This window comes from Cervus canadensis, chromosome 1 (genome assembly GCF_019320065.1).
Source record: "Cervus canadensis isolate Bull #8, Minnesota chromosome 1, ASM1932006v1, whole genome shotgun sequence".
Taxonomy (NCBI): Eukaryota; Metazoa; Chordata; class Mammalia; order Artiodactyla; family Cervidae; genus Cervus; species Cervus canadensis.
Genome location: NC_057386.1, coordinates 986726 through 1012011, shown reverse-complemented (window position 1 = coordinate 1012011; position 25286 = coordinate 986726). Strand labels below are relative to the sequence as shown.

The 25286-nt window shown below is 44.7% G+C and overlaps 1 protein-coding gene across 4 annotated transcripts in view; it reads right to left on the bottom strand.

Moving 5' to 3' along the window:
- The window catches only part of CEP112 (centrosomal protein 112), a 299121-nt gene that overhangs the window by 92234 nt on the left and 181601 nt on the right, over positions 1-25286 (bottom strand). For 3 of the 4 annotated variants that reach the window (XM_043443432.1, XM_043443510.1, XM_043443586.1), the window contains one exon: positions 7169-7399. The exons of the other annotated variant lie outside the window; for it this stretch is intronic. In XM_043443432.1, coding sequence (XP_043299367.1) covers positions 7169-7399 — 231 coding nt within the window. The remainder of the gene's footprint in view (positions 1-7168; positions 7400-25286) is intronic. 4 annotated transcript variants of the gene reach the window in all.

The window sequence follows — 25286 nt, the reverse complement described above, 5'->3', positions numbered from 1 at the left end:
TATTATGGTAACCAGAAAAGATTACTAAATCAAAAGGCATAGATATTTTTAAACTTAATAACATAGGTTACTGAAGGCTTTGAGGAAGGTTGTAGCAATTTATACTCAGTAACAGCACTTTAGAATATTTATTCACTGCACCCTCGGTATTTTGTACCCTTATTTTAAAACAATACTCAGTATTATTTATAGTAATAGTATCATGCTTATTTGATATATGAAAAGTAGCTTCTTGTCTCAGTATTTCCTTGATTACTTGTGAAGACAAAGAGGTTTATTTCAGCCAATCACACTTTTCCTGGTCATATACATTACTATTATTTTTTACTGTATCTTGTATAGTACTCAATTAAATTAACTGACCACTTAAAATCATATTTAATCCTCATGATACTGCCTCACCCAGAATAACTGCTTTCCTTTCGTGATGAACGATGGTCAGAACGAGACTTGACTCTCGGCCCAGGGCCGTCTGCTGTCCTGTGCCGACTCCTCCGCAACCTCAGACCCGACACCCGACACCTAACGCCCGTCTGCCTGCCAAGCGCTGTCGTCTCACAGAGGCGAACACACACCCAGGAGCCTTCGGGTAGGACACTGGTGCCCACTCCTCAGTCTGAAGGTCACTTTCTGAAGATGGCAGATACACTGGTCTACCTTCAGCAGCTCCTCAAGTTAATAACTACCTTTTGCTGCACTGATCTAAGAGGTTTTTCCTTCATTCTACGTAAAAAATTTTCCCTCAAGAACATCCAAAAGGAGAAAGCCAGCAACTTCTGGTGAACAGCGGTGCTCCCCTCTCTTCTGGTACAGTTGGCACATTAGGAAGTTAGGCCACAGAATGAAAAGGGGGACTTGGAAATTTTAAATGTTTACTTTTAAAACAAACTGATTTATTTATGACTCTAGATGTTATTTTCAAATAACCCCTAACATAAAATATACTGTCTTTTAATTTTCTCCTGGTAAGACAGCTGTCTAGCTTAGGCACACAGGACTGTGATCTGCTCTCCAGACTTGCTAGAAAGCAGGAGTGCTCTGCCTCGGGCAGCAGGGTGGAGGGGGGAGGTGCAGAAGGTCCTCAGGAGACCAGGCACGCCCCCCTCCTCCGTCCACATGCCAGACTCTGCATTCCCACTCCCGTGGGGGCGGTGAGACCTTGACCATGTAAATATTCAAGCTCGAATGATGACAGACATGCTGCTATTTCCGCTTAATAAGCAAACACCCCAGAAACGATTCCAGGGTTTACTTCGTGGAATCACTGAGAAACAGGCGCATCACATGAGAATCAGGAGCAAGAGAGATCTGGGAACTGGTGTAAAACTGAGCCTCGAAGGGATATACAGCTCCTCTTGATACATGTGCATAAGACCTAGCCCCCATTACCACCCAAAGAGGGCTTACAATTGAGGCAACTGAAGATACTTTAAAATTCTAAATGTTAGTAAGCAGAGTACATCATACAAAATGCCGGACTGGATGAAGCACAAACTGGAATCAACATTACCAGGAGAAATATCAATAACCTCAGATACGCAAATGACACCACCCTTACGGCAGAAAGCGAAGAGGAACTAAAGAGCCTCTTGATGATGGTGAATGAGGAAAGTGAAAAAGCTGGCTTAAAAATCAACATTCAAAAAATAAAGATCATGGCACCCAGTCCCATCACTTCATGGCAAATAGATGGGGAAAAAATGGAAACAGTGACAGATACTATTTTCTTGGTCTCCAAAATCACTGCAGATGGTGACTGCAGCCATGAAATTAAAAGATGCTTGCTCTTTGGAAGAAAATCTATGACAAACCTAGACAGCATATTAAAAAGCAGGAACATTACTTCGCCAACGTATAGTCAAAGCTATGCTTTTTCCAGGAGTCAAGTACGCATGTGAGAGTTGGATCATAAAGACGGCTGAGCACCAAAGAATTGATGTTTTGAACTGTACTGTTGGAGAAGACTCTTGAGAGTCCCTTGGACTGCAAGGAGGTCAAACCAGTCAATCCTAAAGGAAATCAGACCTGAATACTCATCGGGAGAACTGATACTGAAGCTGAAGCTCCAATGCTTTGGCCACCTGATGTAAAGAGCTGATTCATTGAAAAAGACCCTGATGCTGGGAAAGACTGAAGGCAGGAGAAGAAGGGGATGACAGAGGATGAGATGGTTGGATGGCATCACTGACCCAATGGACATGAGTTTGAGCAAACTCTGGGAGACTCATTGAAAAAGGCCCTGATGCTGGGAAAGACTGAAGGTAGGAGAAGAAGGGGATGACAGAGGATGAGATAGTTGGATGGCATCACCGACTCAATGGATATGAGTTTGAGCAAACTCTGGGAAGACTGGCGTGCTGCAGTCCATGGGGTCACAAAGAGTTGGACACGTCTGAGCAACTGAACAATAAATATAAATGAACACCAGATCATCACACTCAGATTATGAACATGCCCAAAGTTTTTCACTGTGTGGATCACAACAAACTGTGGAAAATTCTTAAAGAGATGGGAATACCAGATCACCTGACCTGCCTCCTGAGAAATCTGTATGCAGGTCAAGAAGCAACAGTTAGAACTGGACATGGAACAACAGACTGGTTCCAAATAGGGAAAGGAGTACGTCAAGGCTGTATATTGTCACCCTGCTTATTTAACTTATGTGCAGGGTACATCACACAAAATGCCAGGCTGGATGAAGCACAAGCTGGAATCAAGATTGCTGGGAGAAATATCAATAACCTCAGGTATGCAGATGACACCATTCTTATGGCAGAAAGTGAAGAACTAAAGAGCTTCTTGATGAAAGTGAAAGAGGAGAGAGAAAAACTTGACTTAAAACTCAACATTAAAAAAACTAAGATCATGGCATCCGGTCCTATCACTTCATAGCAAATAGATGGGGAAACAATGGAAACAGTGACAGACTTCATTTTTGGGGGCTCCAAAATCACTGCAGATGGTGACTGCAGCCATGAAATTAAAAGACACTTGCTCCTTGGAAGAAAAGCTATGACCAACCTAGACAGCATATTAAAAAGCAGAGACATTTCTTTGCCAACAAAGATCCATCTAGTAAAAGCAGAGACATTACTTTGCCAACAAAGATCCATCTAGTCAAAGCTATGGTTTTTCCAGTAGTCATGTATGGATGTGAGAGTTGGACTATAAAGAAAGCTGAGTGCAGAAGAATTGATGCCTTTGAACTGTAGTGTTGGAAAAGACTCTTGAGGGTCCCTTGGACTTCAAGGAGATCCAACCAGTCCATCCTAAAGGAAATCAGCCCTGAATATTCATTGGAGGGACTGATGCTGAAACTCCAATACTTTGGTCACCTGATATGAAGAACTGACTCACTGGAAAAGACTCTGATGCTGGGAAAGATTGAGGGCCGGAGGAAATGGGGATGACAGTGGATGAGATGGCATCACCGACTCAATGGACATGGGTTTGAGTAAGTTCTGGGAGTTGGTGACGGACAGGGAGGCCTGGCGTGCTACAGTTCATGGGGTTGCAAAGAGTGGGACATGACTAAGCGACTGAACTGAACTGAGTTTTCCAAGTTTCTGTCTGTGCAGGTTTTTTCTTTTGTATTAGATTAACTTATGGTTACGTTCAGAGGCATCACTAGAGCCCATCACACCAAGCTGAGGTGCACACACCCAGGAAACCCCAACCGGAAGCTGACCGACGAGTATGGAGCTCTGCGAGGGTAAAGCTGGATGCTGTGTGTCGATCAGTTTTTGTAAATTTGAACTGTTTGAGAATAACATTTAATTAAAAATTTTAAGGACACAAACTTCACCTTCTTTGCAAAGGAAAAACTTGGGGAAAAGATCAAAGTAAAAAGGACAGAATTGAGATCAGAATCCATTTTAAGTCAAGATGACAATGTCTTCATAAGTTAATATTAATCATTTAATTATAAATCTCAAAGGTTTAAGTAGTTTCTGTGACCTTAGCTTTGGATAATTATACCATATGGAGCTTTTCTTAAATTTGAAAAAACATGCTGAGTTGTTGCTCCAGGCCTTTGGTGACTTTCGGCTGGCAGAATTCCAGTATGGTCCTTCAGATGCCATTAAAATTATAGACCAGGAGCCCGAGCCTGTAAGTACCATGTCAATTTCACAAGAGCTTTTAAAATTCAGTACAGTGTGCAAAATGTGTGATGTGTTCATATATTTTAAGATATCAAATTGTGAAGCTTAAAGCCACTACTTACACTGGAGATTTCACAAAGGACCTGACAGAATACACTTTTGTGTTTCATAAAATCAATGGACAAAATTAAAAGGCAAATACCAAAAATACTTGCCACAAAGAATTTTCTCATGCTAAACACGAAGTTCATATAAGGTGATCAGAACAATGTAAGGACATCAACTGCAGAGAAACAGACGAAGGACATGAACACACAACTCTCAGGAAAGGAATCATGACCAACGAATCTGTTATAAATATCCAGTCTTACTCTTAAATAGGAAATTAGAATCAATAAATGTTTGTCACCAACACCCTGCCGCCCAAATTAGAGTACTAATACTAAGGACTGGCTATATGAAACAGATATTCTGTGGGGAAAAATATAAATTAGTACAACATTGTTGAAAAGCAACTTGACCCTGTAATTCAACTGGGATCTTAAACTAAGGGGAAAAATGGAAATGTTGACAAAATTTTTAGTATGAAGATGTTAATTTTTGCATCAATTTAGATAACAACTTTTAAAGCAAAATGTTTTAAAAAAATTGAAGAATCTCGGCCTGGGTGTCGCACCGAGAGGCCCGCCTGCGCTGAGGCTCTACCGACCGGAGAGGACAGGGGAGAGGGGACAGGGCGCCTTCCCGGGGCAGAGACCTGCGGGCAGGAGCGAGGGAGGCGGCCCCCAGGACCGGCCGCAGTCCCTGCGGCTCAGTGGGAGTCAGCTCACAGCCGCATCGCAGCCGCAAGCATCAGGGTCCACGGTCCCGCTAGGCGGCTCCTCCTCCCCTCTGGAGATGTTTTCAGCCTAAACCCCGACTCCTGCGCTCTGGGGACCACTCCTTCCTGCGGCAACCCGTCCTCCCCTAGCGCCCCCGCCTTCCTCACTGCCCCCTGTGGCCGCGCTCTGTCCACACCGCCGCCTGCAGCGCCCTGCCCATGGTCACAGCCATCCTCAGTTCCAAATCCTGGACCTTCCTCCCCGCTCACCCTTCCGGATTTTGTCACATCCTTGATAAGCGTCCTTTCCAAACCGCCTCCTGCTATTTCTAGGGAAATACACTTTTCTCCTCTTCCTCTCTGTCTCCTCCCCGTTATCACCAGTCCTGCATGTCTGGTGGTTTGGGGTATGACTCCCAGCCCCAGCGCTGCAGCCCCCGCTCTGTCCGGCCCTCCTGAGGGTCGTCTACAAACACTCCTCCCAACCAAATTGCTACTGGGCCTGAATGGAGTGCACCCTCTCCGGGACCAGAGGCCCCGACAGGCCCGCTCGTGAATGCTGAGGGAGGGACTCACACGGAATGGCTGCCCTCTGGGCCGACTCAGACGCGCCTCCTCTGGCAGGGTCACCACCGTACTGCACCTCGAGGCGCCCTGGGGGCCCCTCATGGACTGACCCCTCTGCTGCGCTGGTCATGCCAACGCTGACGGAAGAGCCTAACAAGCCCTGTGGGTCCTGACACTTCAGGGCGAAGGAGCCCTGAGCGTCCCCGGGGTTTAAGCTCGGAGCTAAGACCAGCGCCGTGTGAGCTTGGCAGGCCTGCTGGTCAAGCCTGGCCAGAACCGCGCCGCCCGGTTCGCCTCCCAGCCACCTACATGTCCGTCACGGTGCGGCTCCGCGCCTGCCCGCCCTAGCCCCGCGTCGCAGCGTCCAGGGGAATCTCGCCTGTCCCAGGTGTGGCCCAGACGCCCTTATGAGCGCGCCTCCCCCCTCAGCCCGCCCTGCTCACCGCCCCTGCGTGTCCCGCAGCCGCCCCTGGCCACGGGCTCCTCAGGGACAGGGTCTCTCGTTCTCGCCTTTCTGCATGGTTCCCATGTGCTGGGATAACGCCTCAGACACAGATGTTCCAGAAATACTGGCCAAATAGACTACTGGCGGTATCCAATACTATTTTATTATCTATAACCTGTATATCCGTTAACACCACATATAAACCTGTACTTGAAAACTTTCCGCTATTATTGAGGAAAAGAACCCTTTAAAACGTGGACGCCTGATTTAAGAGAACGGAGGCCTCAGCTGCCTGTTTTAAGTGTGGCTTCACTATCTGGAGTTTAACCCTCGGGGCACACGGTGCCCAGGCCACTGAAGCCTGTGTCCTTGGAGACACTCTGCCCGGTGGGCAGCGGTGAGCGGCGGGGCGGGAGCGCTATCCTCATCGTCCCCCTGGCTGTGGCCAGAGGCTGAGACGCCCCGCAGCAGACGCCCCGGCCTGGACACTGTGCATTCTGCCTCAAAGCTCTGACTGTGCTGCTCTGATGAGATGGCCACCCGCGACCCCACTGGGTGCACGACGGCCCGCGGCTGGCCGTGTCCCTGAGGCTCCGACGCTCCCCCGCCTCTCAGCAGAGGGGACTGAGGCCATGTGCCCGCTGCTCCAGCACCACCCTGCAGCCGCACCGGACGACCCGCTCACAGCGCCCCCTCTGTCCCCCGCCGCCCCGACACGTCTGAGCCCGAAGCAAACCCTGAGCCCCGCTGCGGACACCTGGGCCCCAAGGGGACGGGGCTGGTCACCACCCTCCGTGCCCCTGGCCACCCCAGCACGGTCACCTCCCGCCCGAGTTCCCGAGTAGTTGAACTGGTCTCCCTGCGTCCAGCTCTGCCCTCAGTGGGCCTGCTCAGAGAACCGTCAGCCGGGACCCACCCCCGGCCTCCGCGGCTCACAGGGGCAAAGCCCAGGCCCGTCCAGGGCCTCCACTCAACGCCGAGCCCACACACTCCGGCCCACTGTGATGCTCGACAGCACACGCGTCTTTGGTCACTTGGCAGGGGTGCTCTGTCAGTCCCTCCCCGGGAGGCAGGGGCGAGTTGGAGAAGCCTGAGACGTGCACACCACGCACCTGCAAGGCTTATAAACTGGGGGGACGGCTCCAGGCCACCCCTGAGAGGTGAGCCCGGAAGGCAAGGCGGCGGCCTGGGCCCCGCGCGCGCCAGCCCGCCTCCCACTGCCCGGCCGCCTACCTTCTCCAGCGTCAGCTCCGTCTCGGCGGCGTGGGTCTTCTTCAGCTCAAGCCTCATCTTCTCCGACTCGGCCTTCAGCTTGCTCACCGCGGCCTCGTGGTCCCGCGCGGCCCTCTGCTTCTCCTCCTCCCGCAGGAGCCCCAGCTCCACCAGCTGCTGCTTCCGCTGCGAGTTCACGCTGACCAGCTCCTCTCTCAGCTTATGCACCTGCGCCTCCATGTCCGCGAGCACCTTGCGAGGGAAACGGCAGAGGCTGTGACGGGGGTGGGAAGGACGCAACCCGCCAGAGGCCAGACAGACGCGCCCGCCGCCCCCGCCTCCGCCTCCTGCTCCGGCCCGCCAGCCCCTCCTGGCTCCGTGGCAAACGCTACCCGAAATGTTTTACCCCTAACAACGCCTTTAGTTTTGTTTCAAATACCTTTGTAAATGGAATATTACTTGGTTCTTCTGCAACTTGCTTCTTCAAGTATTTGGCATTATGTTTCTGAGATTCCTCAGTACTTGCTACTCAATTTTTGTTTTTATTTCATTGATTTCTGCTCTTATTTTTGATATGTCCTGCATTCTACATTCTTGGAGTCTTTTTTAATTCTTCTAACTTCTTATCTTGGATATTTCACTCATTTATTTTTATCCTTCCTTCTTTCTTGATTTATAAACTTAAGACTATAAACACCACTCTACTGCTGTGTAAGTTTAACCTCTTAGATACACGGTATTTTCATTATCATTTAATTCAAAGCATTTTTAACTTTCATTTTTATTTTTTCTTTGACTTATGACCTGTTTACAAGTATGTTTCTTAATTCCCAAACACGTGGGCATACTAACTTCCCAGGGTTGTCACAACAAAGTACGAAAAAGTGGGTAGCTTTAGACAGGTTTACTCTCTCAAAGTTCTAGAGGCTACAGAATTATCACGCTGGACTTATTAATTTAACATCTCTGTTCCATTCTCTCTCCACTCATTATGAACTCACACAGATGTAAATTACATCTTCCTATTTTTTTCATTTCATGAATTTCTCATATTTTCCATCTCTCTTCCTCTCATCTACATTCTAGGCATTTTCTGCATGTAATTAGATCTCAAATCCATACAGATTCTGAATTTCAGTTGTTTTGTTTTTATTTTGGGGAGTTTATTCTTATACAAATGTGTCTGGTGAGTTTTAAATGCCTTTAACCGCTTTAGTAAATAACTTCAAGTCCTTTAAAGTCTTTCACTTTACAGCACATACTAACCATGACTCCTCGATCTGCAGTTCATGATTCCAGCATCTCGACTGTTGTTCAGAATTTTTAAGACCCTGGGTTCATCATGCTTTGCTTTTTGTCACACTATGTTGTTACTCTTTTCAAACACAGGCTCGTATCTGATGGGACTGGAAGTGGTTCTCCAGCCGCCATCTGACCCTGACAGACCCTGAAGATGTCAGCGTGTCTGGATGGCTTTAGAGCAAGTTTTCAGCCTCGTATCCCAGGGCACACCGAGATGGGAGTTCAGGCATCGGATGTTCATGAGCACTGGCTTGTAGGCGTGGATTTTCAGGGGCACCTCACTCAACACTAAGGTTGTTTCTAGTTTACTGGTTTCTTTTTTTTATTGAAGTACAGTTGCTTTAAGGGCTTCCCCTATGACTCAGTGGGTAAAGGATCTGCGTGCAATGCAGGAGACACAGGAGACCTGAGTTCGATCCGTGGGTCAGGAGGATCCCCTGGAGAAGGAAATGGACACCCACTCCAGTATTCTTTCCTGGAAAACCCGTGGACGGAGGAGCCCAGTGGGCTGCAGTCCACGGGTCACAGAGACAGTCGCCTTATAATGTTGTTGGTTTCTGCTGCACAGCAGAGGGAACATGTACATACATATACACGTTTACATGCTGGTGTTTAGTTCCTGAGTCGTGTTCAACTCTTTGCAACTCCATGGACTACAGCCTGTCAGGCTCCTTTGTCCATGGATTTCCCAGGCAAGAATGTTGGAGTGAGTGGCCATTTCCTCCTCCAGGGGATCTTCCCGACACAGGGATCAAACCTGCATCTCCTGCATTAGCAGGCGGATTCTTTACCACTGGTGGTTCAGACGGTAAGGCGTCTGCCTACAACGTGGGAGACCCGGGTTCGATCCCTGGGTCGGGAAGATCCTCTGGAGAAGGAAATGGCAGCCCACTCCAGTACTCTTGCCTGGAAAATCCCATGGATGGAGGAGCGTGGTAGGCTACAGTCCATGGGGTCGCAAAGAGGCGGACACGACTGAGCGGCTTCACTTCACTTTCACTGGGGAGGCCCTATATACACGGACCCTCTTCTTCAGATTTCTTTCCCGTTTAGGCCACCACGAGCGCCGAGCAGAGTTCCCAGTGCTGCGCAGCGGGTTCTCATCCGTTATCTGTTTAATACGCGGTGGTGCGCACAGCCGACGCCGCTCTCCCGGTTCTCATCGTCTATCTGTTTAATACGCGGTGGTGCGCACAGCCGACGCCGCTCTCCCGGTTCTCATCGGTTACCTGTTTAATACGCGGTGGTGCGCACAGCCGACGCCGCTCTCCCGGTTCTCATCGCTATCTGTTTAATATACGCGGTGGTGCGACAGCCGACGGCTCTCCCGGTTCTCATCGTGTTAATACGGTGGTGCCGCAACAGCCGACGCCGCTCTCCCGGTTCTCATCGTCTATCTGTTTAATACGCGGTGGTGCGCACAGCCGACGCCGCTCTCCCGGTTCTCATCGGCTACCTGTTTAATACGCGGTGGTGCGCACAGCCGACGCCGCTCTCCCGGTTCTCATCGGCTATCTGTTTAATACGCGGTGGTGCGCACAGCCGACGCCGCTCTCCCAGTTCTCATCCGCTATCTGTTTAATACGCGGTGGTGCGCACAGCCGACGCCGCTCTCCCGGTTCTCATCGTCTATCTGTTTAATACGCGGTGGTGCGCACAGCCGACGCCGCTCTCCCGGTTCTCATCGGCTACCTGTTTAATACGCGGTGGTGCGCACAGCCGACGCTGCTCTCCGGTTCTCATCCGCTATCTGTTTAATACGCGGTGGTGCGCACAGCCGACGCCGCTCTCCCGGTTCTCATCGGCTATCTGTTTAATACGCGGTGGTGCGCACAGCCGACGCCGCCGACGCCGCTCTCCCGGTTCTCATCCGCTATCTGTTTAATACGCGGTGGTGCGCACAGCCGACGCCGCTCTCCCGGTTCTCATCGGCTATCTGTTTAATTCGCGGTGGTGCGCACAGCCGACGCCACTCTCCCGGTTCTCATCGGCTATCTGTTTAATACGCGGTGGTGCGCACAGCCGACGCCGCTCTCCCGGTTCTCATCGGCTACCTGTTTAATACGCGGTGGTGCGCACAGCCGACGCCGCTCTCCCGGTTCTCATCGTCTATCTGTTTAATACGCGGTGGTGCGCACAGGCGACGCCGCTCTCCCGGTTCTCATCCGCTATCTGTTTAATGCGCGGTGGTGCGCACAGCCGACGCCGCTCTCCCGGTTCTCATCCGCTATCTGTTTAATGCGCGGTGGTGCGCACAGCCGACGCCGCTCTCCCGGTTCTCATCGGTTACCTGTTTAATACGCGGTGGTGCGCACAGCCGACGCCACTCTCCCGGTTCTCATCAGTTATCTGTTTAATACGCGGTGGTGCGCACAGCCGACGCCGCTCTCCCAGCTCATCCCCCCCTGCTGCTTCCCTGCTTGATGACAGTTCTCCAGTTTCTGACTCATTGGCACCTGGTGGCTCTTTGGTGTCCCAGCCCGAGGCCCAGTGGCAGCCTAGATCATCACCTTAAGCAAACCCTGGACTTTGTTTTACTCCTGTGCCCAATAAAAGTTCCCAAACTCAAGTTCAAGTTTACTTGGTTTTAGAAAAGGTCCTCAAGGGCGAGAGCTGTCTTCAGCACTCCGCTCACACTTATGGGTTTCTGTTTTCATTTAAATGTTGACATCTGCGCATCCTAACTAACTCAACCACTTGTGAATACACACACACAATGTTCTTTAAAAAACTGTATCTGGCCTTCCGAGTTGTTTTCACAGGGAAAGCAGAGCAAGGACCCTGGCATGCCCAGCTACCAGATGACCGGCTGGTTCAGGCTGAGGGGCCTTGGTGTTGCTGTGACTGTCTGTGCATTAGCTGAGAACACGGCATTTTCTGAAAAACAGTGGGAACTGTTCAAGGCACTGCGCACTTCAACAGGCACCATATAACCCAACTATCACCTGACTGGACACACCTTCCAGGGCTGGGCATCATCATTCTGTATATTTTTATCAGTTGACTAGGTACATAATGGTAACTTAGAGGAAGGTGTTTTAAATTGCTGGCAACACTGGTAATGCACTGGCTTCAATCCAACAGTGATTTTCAAATAGAAAAACTATGCTGAAAAATGTATCCACTAATTATGGAAGAAATAAACATTAAGTGAAAGGACTCAATGCCGAAGGCGTCCCTCAGGTATTTAGTATTTCAGTCATTAGCATGTGCTGATAACCAGAGTGAGGAAACTGCCAAGATCAATCTGGAATAGATGTGTTCATTTTTCTTTAATATTATAAATAGTAAGCTATAAAACTTCACCTATGTGACTGACATAAAAGAGCAGAATTATTTTAAAAATTCAAAAATTACTAAAGGCTGTGTCTCTAAGAGACAAACCATAAGGACAACTTTTAGTTAACCTGACTCTTAAATAACAGTTCAAAAACATACAGACCAGAAAGCATGGAAGCAACCCCAATGTCCCTTGATGGATAAATGGATAAGCGAAGTGCGGTTTATACACACAGTGGGATATTATTCAGCCTTAGAGAGGAAGCAAAGTCTGCAATATGCTACAACACATATGGATCTTGAAGACATGATGCTAAGTGAAATAAGCCAGAAGTCAAAGGCTGTGTGATTCTCCTTATGTAAGGTACCTAGAAGAGTCAAAACCACACAGATAGAGAGTATAAGGGGATTGTCAGGGCCTGTGGGTGAAGAAAGGAGAGTTGTTGTTTTAATGGAGACAGTCTCAGCTTTACAAGATGAAAAGAGTTACGTGATAGATGGTGATGATGGTCTCACACAAGGTGAATGTACCTAATATCACTGACCTGTACACCTAAAAATGGTTAAGATGGCAAATTTTATATTGTGTGTATTCTACCATGATAAAAAATTAATTACAAAAACCCTCCAACAACACAGACCAGTTTCCTCAGAAAGATAATGGCTCCTGAAACCACACTGAATCTGAAAAGTTCTGGCAAAAGAAGTGGCAGGCTTATCATCATCTTATAAATGATTATGGATTGTCAGGACTATCATCCCAAGCAAACATTTTAAATGCTCTTTATGAAAGAAAAATACATTAATATTTAAATTGAGGACATGTCCATAGTTAAGAAGCAATCATTTTGATTATTTTCAAAGTTGAAGAATTATTCTATAAGCACTTTTGGAATAACAACACATTAACAACTTATTGATACATGAAGTCACTTTCATACATTTCATAGAGTTTATGGGCAATCCTCACCACAGACTGAGGTATTAATCTACAACTATACATAAGTCAGTATTTATTAAGACTTATGGTGAAGAAGCCACTGTGATAAGAGACCTCCAGAAAAGCATTTTGCCTAAAAGACTTTAGACTACAATACATAAGCTACACATACGCGTACATGCACACACACACACACACACACACAACACAAACACAGCGTAAGAGCCAAGACAAAGGGTTACAAGAGGTCAGAGAGGGAGTGGTTATTTGAATGCAGAAGAATTCTGGAAAATTAAATAAAACCTAAGCATCTGAGATGGACCTTAAGAGAAAAGACAGTAGCATCTGGAGACAGAGGTAGATACAGGATGTTTCAGGCAGAAATAATGAGCCTCAGGAAAAAGCGAAACAGAGCATTAAAAAGGAAGAGAGGAGACTCAGAAAAGAGGAATTTGGTGCAGTTATTGAAGGATTTCAAAGTTTAATGTCTTCAGGTTTCCCACAAATTAAGATAAACCAAAAAGGAGCTCCTAATAAAAAAAATCACCAAACCACCACTGGTTAGTCAACAGAAACGGATTTCCACGCGCAAGCATTCAGCTATCAGAAAAAGAATATAAACATGGATTAACTGTTTACAGAAACAAAGGATAGAGTTGCAAAATGAGTAAACCAGAAGAGATGAAACAAAAATGACCAGATTTGACAAAGAACCAAACATAATTGCCGAAAGTAAAAATGCTGTGTAAAAGACAGAATGGGTGAGTTAAGGCGGCACAGACACAGTGGAAGTGAGAGTACTGAACCGGGAGGCAATCTTAGTACAAGACCCGAGGCACAGCACAATAATAGAGCCGAGCAGGGAAAACAGATTACACTCGGCAAGGGACATCCCAGAAGCAGCCAGCACACGAAGCCCCAGAGTTTGGTTTCTCGCACCATCCCCCAGTGAAAGGAGCCAGTGGTCCTTGGACGGATGGCAGGACATCCCTGAGCTAATCCGGGGACAGCCTGGTGCACTGGAAGCGGGCAAGTCACACTGACGGAGGCAGGTCTCAGGGACGGGCCAGGGGAGGAGTCCCCAGCGCCGCAGCTGGACCACCCGAGAAACCAGTGCCGGGCTCCACCGCGTGGACCCGCATGGGTAGACGTGATTCCACTGATAATGACAGGGAAGAGATCAGCGTTTCTCGCAGAAGAATTCCACATCACCATAGAAGCACATTCCACAAATCCCTCACAGACACTCCTCAAAACTGTCAAGATCATCAGAAATAAGGAAAATCTGACAAACTGTCCCAGTAAAGAGGAGACCAGGGAGACAGGAACTAAAATTAATGTGGCATTCTGGATGCAATCTTGGAACAGAGAAACACATTAGGTAAAAATTAAGGAAACCTGAAGAACATGTGGATTTCAGTTAATGATGATGTGTTAATATTTGTCATATAAAAAGATATGGAGTCTTCTCCAACACCACAGTTCAAAAGCATCAATTCTTCTGTGCTCAGCTTTCTTTATAGTCCAACTCTCACATCCATACATGACTACTGAAAAAACCATAGCCTTGACTAGACGAACCTTTATTGACAAAGTAATGTCTCTGCTTTTTAATATGCTGTCTAGGTTGGTCATAACTTTCCTTCCAAGGAGTAAGCATCTTTTAATTTCATGGATGCAATCACCATCTGCAGTGATTTTGGAGCCCAGAAAAATTAAGTCAGCCACTCTTTCCACTGTTTCCCCATCTATTTGCCATGAAGTGATGGGACTGGATGCCATGATCTTAGTTTTCTGAATGTTGAGCTTTAAGCCAACTTTTTCACTCTCCTCTTTCACTTTCATCAAGAGGCTCTTCAGTTCTTCTTCACTTTCTGCCATAAGGGTGGTGTCATCTGCACATCTGATGTTATTGATATTTCTCCTGGTAATCTTGATTCCAGCTTCTGGTTCTTCCAGGCCAGCATTTCTCATGATGTACTCTGCATATAAATTAAATAAGCAGGGTGACAATATACAGCCTTGACGTACTCCTTTTCCTATCTGGAACCAGTCTGTTGTTCCATGTCCAGTTCTAACTGTTGCTTCCTGCCTGCATACAGATTTCTCAAGAGGCAGGTCAGGTGGTCTGGTATTCCCATCTCTCAGAATTTTTCACAGTTTCTTGTGATCCACACAATCAAAGGCTTTGGCATAGTCAATAAAGCAGAAATAGATGTTTTCCTGGAACTCTCTTGTTTTTTCAATGATCCAGCGGATGTTGGCAATTTGATCTCTGGTTCCTCTGCCTTTTCTAAAACCAGTTTGAACATCTGGAAGTTCACGACCCCAAAAAGATGTCCTTTTCATTATAGGGGACTGGAATGCAAAAGTAGGAAGTCAAGAAACACCTGGAGTAACAGGCAAATTTGGCCTTGGAGTACAGAATGAAGCAGGGCAAAGGCTAATAGGGTTTTGCCAAGAGAATGCACTGGTCATAGCAAACACCCTCTTCCAACAACACAAGAGAAGACTACACATGGACATCACCAGATGGTCAACACCGAAATCAGATTGATTATATTCTTTGCAGCCAAAGATGGAGAAGCTCTATACAGTCAGCAAAAACAAGACCAGGAGCTGACTGTGGCTCAGATAATGAACTCCTTATTGCCAAATTCACACTTAAATTGAAGAAAGTGGGGCAAATCACTAGACCATTCAGGTATGACCTAAATCAAATCCCTTATGATTATACAGTGGAAGTGAGAAATAGATTTAAGGGACTAGATCTGATAGAGTGCCTGATGAACTATGGATGGAGGTTCATGACATTGTACAGGAGACAGGGAGTAAGATCATCCCCAAGAAAAAGAAGTGCAAAAAAGCAAAATGGCTGTCTGAGGAGACCTTACAAATAGCTGTGAAAAGAAGAGAAGCGAAAAGCAAAGGAGAATAGGAAAGATATTCCCATTTGAATGCAGAGTTCCAAAGAACAGCAAGGAGAGATAAGAAAGCCTTCCTCAGCGATCAGTGCAAAGAAATAGAGGAAAACAACAGAATGGGAAAGATTAGAGATCTCTTCAAGAAAATTTGAGATACCAAGGGAACATTTCATGCAAAGATGGGCTCAATAAAGGAAAGAAATGGTATGGACCTAACAGAAGCAAAAGATATTAAGAAGCGGTGGCAAGAATACACAGAAGAACTGTACAATAAAGATCTTCACGACCCAGATAATCACGATGGTGTGATCACTCACCTAGAGCCAGACATCCTGGAATGCGAAGTCAAGTGGGCCTTAGGAAGCATCACTATGAACGAAGCTAGTGGAGGTGATGGAATTCCAGTTGAGCTATTTCAAATGCTAAAAGGTGATGCTTTGAAAGTGCTGCACTCAATATGTCAGCAAATTTGGAAAACTCATCAGTGGCCACAGGACTGGAGAAGGTCAGTTTTCATCCCAATCCCAAAGAAAGGCAATGCCAAAGAATGCTCAAACTAAGGCCATGTTCAGTAAATCTTTAATCCAATTTTCTGCTGATGGATGGGGCTGTGTTCCATCCCTGCAGTTTGGCCTCAGACCAAACTACCGTGGGAGTAATGGTGACCTCCTCCTAAAGGACTTCTGCTAGCATGCCGTGACCCCCAGGCCTCTGCAGTCAGCGTCACTGACCCTGCAGCAGGTCCTTTGGAAGAAAAGCTATGACAAAGCTACGCAGTGTATTAAAAAGCAGACACATCACTTTGCTGAAGTATAGTCAAAACTATGGTTTTTCCAGTAGTCATGTAAGAGTTGTTGGACCATAAAGTCTGAATATAGAACAATTGATGCTTTTAAACTGTGGTGTTGGAGAAGACTTCTTGAGAGTCCGTTGAACAGCAAGGAGATCCAACCAGTCAATCCTAAAGGAAATCACTGGATACTCCTTGGAAGGACTGGTGCTGAAGCTGAAGCTCCGATACTTTGGCCACCTGATGTGAAGAACTGACTTACCAGGAAAGACCCTGATGCTGGGAAAGATTGAAGACAGGAGGAGAAGGGGATGACAGAGGACGAGATAGTTGGATGGCATTACCGACTCAATGGACATGACTTTGAGCAAGCTCCTGGATATGGTGAAGGACAGGGAAGCCTGTCAAACTGCAGTTCATGGTCACAAAGAGGTAAACACAACTGAGCAACTGAACAACAACAAATTAATATTGGTGCAAAACTGAAGGCACCCCTCAATGTAAGATGTTAATAATGGGGGGACCGGGGTGAGATCACGGAGAGCTCTCTACAACACCCTCTCAATTTCTCCCTAAGTCTTTAAAATAGTCTATTTTCAAAATCAGGACAAAAAGAGCATAGAAAAAGGTGGGAAATATGAAAAAAAAAAGCAAGATAGTGTATCAATAATCAAAACACAAATAAATGGACCAAAATTACTAGTTCAAATAACACAACAGTTTAAATTTTTAGCATCAAGATTCATCCATGTTTTTATGAGACACACCAAAGTCGTGAAGAGACTGAAGTGCCTAGATGAACAAAGTCAGCCTTAAAACGCTAGTGAGGCATTTTCACAACAGTGTCGCCAAGGGCTTCTTCATGTCAGTCACCAGCGGGACACAGCTAGGCCTGTACACATGTGATAAAACAACCTGAGAATATACACAGCTGCAGGGGGGCTGTGGGAGAAAATCCACCATTCCAGTAAAAGAGTTCATCATACACACACACACACATGCAAAATTGGTGTCAATGTATTGCAGGGAATTGGTGGTATCAAAGATATTATTTGGCAAGACTGCAACTGCAACTAAATTAAGAACCATAACAAAAATGAAAAGAACAAAACCAAAATAATTTCTCATATACTTCAAATATTAAAAATATATACCTTAAATAACTCAGGTTTCAAAATGAAGTTAGGATAACAATTAAAAGTACTTATAATTAATCTCTGGAAGGAGACACAGCCCACTATTTAAATTGGTCTTTTATATGGGAATGGGGATGTTAGTCCTGATGGGGTGCATGGGAGATATTTCACTGCATCTATTTTTATGGCTTTTAAATTCTGATTGGTGTTAACTGTGGTAAAGAATCTGCCTGCCAAGCAGGAGATGTGGGTTTAATCCCTGGATGGGGAAGATCCCCTGGAAAAGGAAATGGCAACCCACTCCAGTATTCTTGCCCGAGAAATTCCATGGACAGAGGAGCCTGGCAGGCTACAGCCCCTGGTGTTGCAAAGAGTCGAACACGACTAAGTCCGCACACGAATGCACTAATCAAATAAATATGTGACATTTAAATTCTGAAAAATGACTGATAATGAACATTTTCCTTTTCAAATCCTGAAGGATGAAACAAAAGGAAGTAAGTAGCCTTAACATGCTACTTATTTTTAAAAGGCTAATTATTAGTGAAATAGGCAACCAATTTAAGAAATCAGCAAGATAGAACAGTTTCTCGTAAGACTAATGAAGGACACAAGGAAGAAGGCACATACACACAGATGCTCGAGATGGGAGCCGAGTGTGGCCACGTTGCCCGGAGAAGAGATGCCGGCATCCAAGGAGGGACACAGACTGCAGATCCACCAAGGTCACAGAGACAACACCACAGAAACATCACGCCAGTAACCAGACGTGCTGGGTGAAACAGATCCCTAGGAGAACGTAAAATGAAGAAACTACTGGCTAAATAATCCAATTAAAGAAACTGAAAGGACAGTGAAGAGCCTTCTGACAAAGAAAACACGAAGCGCAGACTTTACAGGTGAGTTCTAGGGGAATCGCCCAGGAGGCGCATCATTCTAACTTTTCACAGACTTTTCTAGGGAATAGAAAATGACAAGTAAACACTGAAACTATTTCAGAAGTCATAATATTGATGCCAAAGGAAGACAGGAATGGGAAGAGAAATAAAAACAATTGGCCAACTCAGTCATGAACCAGATATAAAAATTTTAAATAAATTATTAACAAACCAAGTCCAATAATGCATAAAAATAAAATACATCATCACCAAGTTGCAGAGGATGCAAGGGCAGTACAACATTTATAAAATTCTATAAATACCAATAAAGATCAGATTTAGATGAAAAGAAAAAATTCTTGAACTATAAAAGTTTACCAAAACTGACTAGAAAAAAACTGGAAAATATGAATCACCCTATCACCGCTAGAAAATTTTAAATAGTAGTCAAAAATCTTTCCAGAAATAAAATATCAAGCCCAGATGGTTTTACTGGCCAGTTACTTCAAATATTTAAGAAACAAATAACTCACTCTTCTGCTAATTTTTTGAGAAAATAGAAAAAGAAGAATTATTCAGCAACTCAAATTATGAGGCTAGCATAACATTACTTAAAAACATGCCCAAAAAAGAAAACTGTCAGGTCAATCTCTCTTAGCAGTTATTAGCAAACTGAGTCCAATGATACGAGGTCATTAAACTATTAGATGGGACATAATGCTGGTTTAATATTAGACAATAACCTGTAATACGATTTATTCTTTTTATGTGTTAGAAGAAAAAGCCTTATGATTATCTTAATACACAGAAAAACATTTGATGAAATTCTACCATATGAACTCTTAGTAAGATAGGAATAGAAGAGACATTCTTAACCAGATAAAAATATTTACCAAAACTCCAGCAAATTTTAATCATTCTTTATAGTGAAGTTTTAAAATAGCTCTCTTAAAATCAAGAAGCATAGAATATCTGCTACCATTACTTGTATTCATAAGTGCATGACAAGAAAAAAAATTAAATGAAAAAAAAACTGTCTTTAATCACAGATATAATTGTTGAGGAAAAGGACAATGAACACACAAGTCACTAGAAATAAAAAGAGAGTTTAGAAAGGCATCTGAACCAAAGATCAAAGTTTAAAGATCACTTGTAATTTTTACACACCTGAAGAAATTATCAAACACTATTTGCAATTATGTATAGCAAATATAAGATGGGCAAAACTCTGAAGAAAAGATAATCAGCCTTTTTGGAAGACAGTAAAGATCTAAATGCCTGAGACGCATCACAGTGATGTAAAGCCTGGCTATCAGCTCTCCCCAGAGTGGTCTACAGCATCAGCGCAGCCCAAGTGAAGCTCCAACGGAAGCGTTCCAGCCTTGACAAGTGGAGTCTGAAATCTACAGGAATGAACACAGTTCATGCTACTCCTAAAAACGAACAGGTGGTGCAGCAACTCACACCAATATCAGGACCTCAATCAAGGTTACTGAAAGGAACGGTTCGTATTCTCAGAGACCAGGGGCCCAGAAAGGAGCTCCGCGGGACAGGGCTGCCGGGCAGCGCAGCGGGGAAGTGACGGACTGGTTTAAAACCTGCGCGGAGACAACAAGTTACTCAAATGGGAAAGGAAGATGCCACATCCGCACCTCACACGACAGACGAAAATAAATTCTCTCCATGCCTAGATACATGTCCTAGAGAAATAAAATACATCCCACAAAAACGTGCACAGGAGGTTCAAAGCAGCATTATTCATAGTGGTCAAAAAGTAGAGAGAGCCAAAATGTCCACCAGCTGATGAATGGACAAATAAGACCTAGTATATCCAAACAACAGGGTATTACTTAGCAATTAAATGAAACTGAGAACTAATACACGCAACAACATGGAAGAACCTAGAAGACACATTGAATGAAAGTGTCGGTCCCAAAGCGCACGTGCTGTTTGGCTCCACCAGGTGAGCTGGGCAGAACGGGCAAATCCCGAGAGACGGGATGCAGGCTGGGTGGCTCCCTGGGGCTGCGGCGTTTGGGGAAAATGGAGAGTGACTGCTGCCAGGGCTTTGAGAGGAGCCGCTGAAGAGTGGTGGCCGCACAGCCCTGAGAACAGAGACTCCCTGAACTGCACACTTTAAATGGGTGACTTGTATAGAACGGAAATTACATCTCAACAAAGAATCATTTTAGAAGTCAATGCTTAATGGATTACGACTAAATGTGAACGACAAAATCTTTTTAAATATGGGAGATGGCTTTTTCTTTTTTTGGGAAGAGCTGCATGGATCATGGGATCTTAGGTCCCTGATCAGGGATTACACCCGGGGCACAGCAGTGAGGGCACCAAGTCCCAACCACGGGATCACCAGGGAATTCCGTGGGACAGGCTTTCTATTTCCAGGTAAGGAAGGGTTTCCTAAGCATAACTCAAAAGGCACTAACTTGAAAAGACTGATAAAATAGATACAATATGATTAAGAAGCTTCATTCAAAAAAGATACCACAAAGCTAATGAAAAGATAAAGTAAAACCTGAAAGAGGAGATTCACGATATATGTAATTAACAAAAGAATAATATCCAGAATTTGTAAAGCATATGAATAAAAAAAGATAAACAATCCAACAGAAAAATGAGGGAAGACATGAACAGGAACTTCTAAAAATTTTAATGGTAAACGTATGAAAAGCATCTTATTTTCTCTATTTTCATGATGCTGGGCACAATAAATATGTCTTTGATTTAAGCTGACAGATTCAAAGCAAACATTATTTTACCTTATGGTCTTTTAATCTTCTAACATTATTTTATAAATATCACATGGTTGGATGGCATCATTGACTCAATGGACATGAATTTGAGCAAACTCCAGGAGATAAAGAAGGACAGGGAAGCCTGGCACAGTCCATGGGGTCGCAAAGAGTTGGACACAATTGAGCAACTGAAAAACAAAAATGCAACAGAACGTTCTCTTTGGTTCTAAACAGCTCCCACAGGAAGTGTGGCGTAAAGACAGTTTGACCTTGTAAGAAAACACTTATTCTACAGTTACTAGACTGAGCAATTAAAAATACAATCACTTGCCCACCTTGCAGTTCAGCAAAAACATTGCCTCTGCAACTTGTAAAGATGAGAAAAGGGTTTAAATTGCCCCAGATTCCATAAGAATAGCTTAGCTCTGGAAGGAATTCTATACACAAAATTAAATGTGGTATCGTTGATCACAGGACATGACTAAATTACATGGACGAAGAGAAGATAGAGTCTAATCTATAGGAAGGGCAGGAAAAAAATTTAATGATTAAAAAAATTTTAGAACAATTAATACTCAGATTTGGAACACACCCCAAAGGGCTTATGTCAATAAATGAAATATAGTTTTTACCTGCAAAAGAAGAGAGTACTCTGGGTAGAAAATAACAAAGGAAAACAAGAAATAGGGTGAAATACAAAAGGAAAGCACTCATTAATTTATGTGCCTATTTGGAGAAAAAACTTCAAAAGGAGAAGCGGAACGTGCAATGAGTCTTATGAGTTGGTGAACACTGTGTCTGCATTTGTTTCTTGTGAGTAATGATGATTCTGCTAAAAATTCATAACGGATGCTAAAATTTCCAGTTTTAGTCTAAAAGAACCACCAAGTCATCTGCTTGAAAATAGGTCTTGAGGAAAGTGAGTGAAAACCCATAGCAACTGGCTTCTAGTTAAGTTACAATGAAATGGGAAAAAAGAAAGTTCACATCACATTGGCCTATTTTGGAAACTTGCAAACAAAAATGTCCACTACACTTAAAATGACTGCATATGAGCATTTACTTTATAGATTAAATACATTAATAATGAACAGAAGCACAAAATACAAATAAGTATATATTTTCTAGACTCAAATGGAATTATAAAAGTGGTAACAGTCCCCTTGAGGACCACGACACTACAAAGACACTGTTTTCAGGTAGCGCTTCTAACAGTCTCATCGTGAGATGGCAAAACAATGTCTAAAAGCACAAATAGGGACGTGTCATGCACAGCTCACTTGGTGCCGCGTCGGGGCCAGGAATAGGAGGACCTCAAGTCGGGAAGAGGCTGTGTGCTGCACCTAGAAGCACTTGAAGCTATTTCTTTGACAGAGAGTTTCCAGGGGCAACAGGTAACCTATTTGGCCTTGGAAAAAGAATAAAATTCAGGCTGAATTCGTCTTTCCTAGAAAACTTCTCTAAAGAGTGACATTTAAGTAATTGGAAGGCAGATTTTCAACATTTTCTCCACTTACCACACTTCCCTTTTCCAGGAAAGCAGAGTTTTGACCCAGGTTTTCTGCTGGTTCTGTTTTAGCTTCTCTGTCCAAACATTCTATATGCAATAGGGTCACAAGAGCCCAAATGTTACACTACTGCCATTCAGAAAGCATGAATTAGTGTGCTAATAACCATGTGACTTCAGTAAAGCAAGCTATTCAGAAGTTTGGGCTGCTTAATTAAATACAAGAAAATCTAGACCATGTGAAGCAGGAACAGCTGGACTTCACACAAGGAGCTCACGGAAGGGAGACTGAAGCTGGGCTTGGTGGGTCCTCTCTTACGGTGACTATTACTCTGACAACATTTCTCCCAGTTGTGTGTTCTTTAGTGCATTGCGAGTACTTCATACAACTCTTTAAATATATGCAGAAACTAAAGTGGGAAAATCACCGACAGGTTTCACGTCAGTGCCACGTGAACACTAGGACTTCTAGCTCTGTGTCCTGTCCTCAGCCACTGCGGATAACAGTGTTATTGTTCAGCACTCGGCCACGTCTGACTCTCACGACCCCATGGACTGAAGCAACACAGGCTTCCCTGTCCTTCACTAACTCCCAGAGTTCCTTCAAACTGACACCCAGTGAGCCAATGACACCATCCAACCACCTCATCCTCTGTGGCCCCCTTCTCCTGCCCTCAATCTTTCCCAGCATCAGGCTCTTTTCCAATTAATCAGCTCTTTGGATCAGGCGACCAAAGTATCAGAGCTTCAGCTTCATCAGCAGACCTCCCAATGAATATTCAGGACTGATTTCCTTTAGGATTGACTGGCTTGATCTCCCTACTGTCCAAGGGACTCCCAAAAGTCTTCTCCAGCACCACAGTTCAAAAGCAACAATTCTTCAGCGCTCAGACTTCTTTATGGTCCAAGTCTCACATCCGTACATGACTACTGGAAAAGCCATAGCTTGACTAGACAGACCTTTGTTGGCAAAGTGATGCCTCTGTTTTTTAATACACTGTCTGGGTTGGTCATAGCTTTTCTTCCAAGGAGCAAGGGTCTTTTAATTTCATGGCTGCAGTCACCATCCACAGTGATTTTGGAGCCCAAGAAAATAAAGTCTGTCACTGTTTCCCTTTTTTCCCCATCTATTTGTCATGAAGTGATACTTCTAGGAATTCTGAAATAAGCTCAAAGTAACTGTCCTCTTAAAGCCATGAAGGCGTTGGTGGTGACTGTCTGCACACGGCAGCACAGCACCTCCGAACTGAGAAGGCAGCCTTGAGATCCAAGTTCAGCTGCGGTCAGCCATCCCACCGTCTCCCAGGTGATGGAGCGCCCTGTTTCATGTGTAGGGCAGAGGGTCAGAAGCGAAGGGGTCACCGCGCTCCTCACCATCCCACCAGGAAAGAATCCTGGACCAGTCCGCTGTCCACACAGGCACCCCAGGAGACAGTAAAGAACAACTTATGATAGTCTGAACTTTTTTTAGAAAAATGGTCTGAACTTTTGTACATGAGCTGTTACTTGCTGCTTTTGCTTCTCTATTCATAAAATGAATTCACTTAGTATGAAAAGAAACTGTATGGGTAAAGCCAATGCAAACAACTAGGAAAAATGCACTAACTAAATCCTAGGTGGTATTATTTGCCTCTGCTTAAGAGCTGACTCATTGGAAAAGACCCTGATGCTGGGAGGGATCGGGGGCAGGAGGAGAAGTGGACGACAGAGGATGAGATGACTAGATGGCATCACCGACTCGATGCACATGAGTTTGAGTAAACTCTGGGAGTTGGTGATGGACAGAGAGGCCTGCCGTGCTGCGATTCACGGGGTCGCAGAGTCAGACACGACTGAGCGACTGAACTGAACTGAACTGATAAACATAAAATATATCTCTGTTAATTTTTAAATAATTTACCCTCTTTAGTTTAAAATTACATTCAAACATTTGTGTGTATGTGTGTTTTTAAGCTGAGCTTCAATTAAAAAGGTTGTTCCTAAATATATCCAAGTGTACATTCAAAAGGTATAAATAGTTCTGTAGTAACTAGCGTACAGACATTGGAAACAGGATTCAAAACAATATAATATAAAAATAAAGGTTTTAAATGGATTTATAGATTTAGATCACTTTTTTTTTTTAAGGACTTATCTTACTAAATATGGGCTTCCTTTTTGGCTCAGCTGGTAAAGAATCCGTCTGCAATGCAGGAGACCTGGGTTCAATCTCTGGGTTGGGAAGATCCCTGGGAGAAGGAAAAGGTTACCCACTCCAGTCTTCTGACCTGGAGAATTCCATGGACTATATAGTCTATGGGGTTGCAAAGAGTCAGACACTACTGAGTGACTTTCACTTCACTTACTAAATATAATGTTAAACTCTTTTCAGCATAATATTCTTGCATCTAGTAAAACTAGACAGTTATGGACTAAGTTATGCATCTTAAATATTCTAACAGTCACAGGCACACTGATTATAACACTTTTAAAAACAAAAGTGAAAGTGAAGTCTCTCAGTCGTGTCTGACTCTTTGCGATGCCATGGACTGTAGCCTACCAGGCTCCTCCATCCATGGAATTTCCCAGACAAGAGTACTGGAGTGGGTTGCCATTTCCTTCTCCAGGGGACCTTCCTGACCCTGGGATCG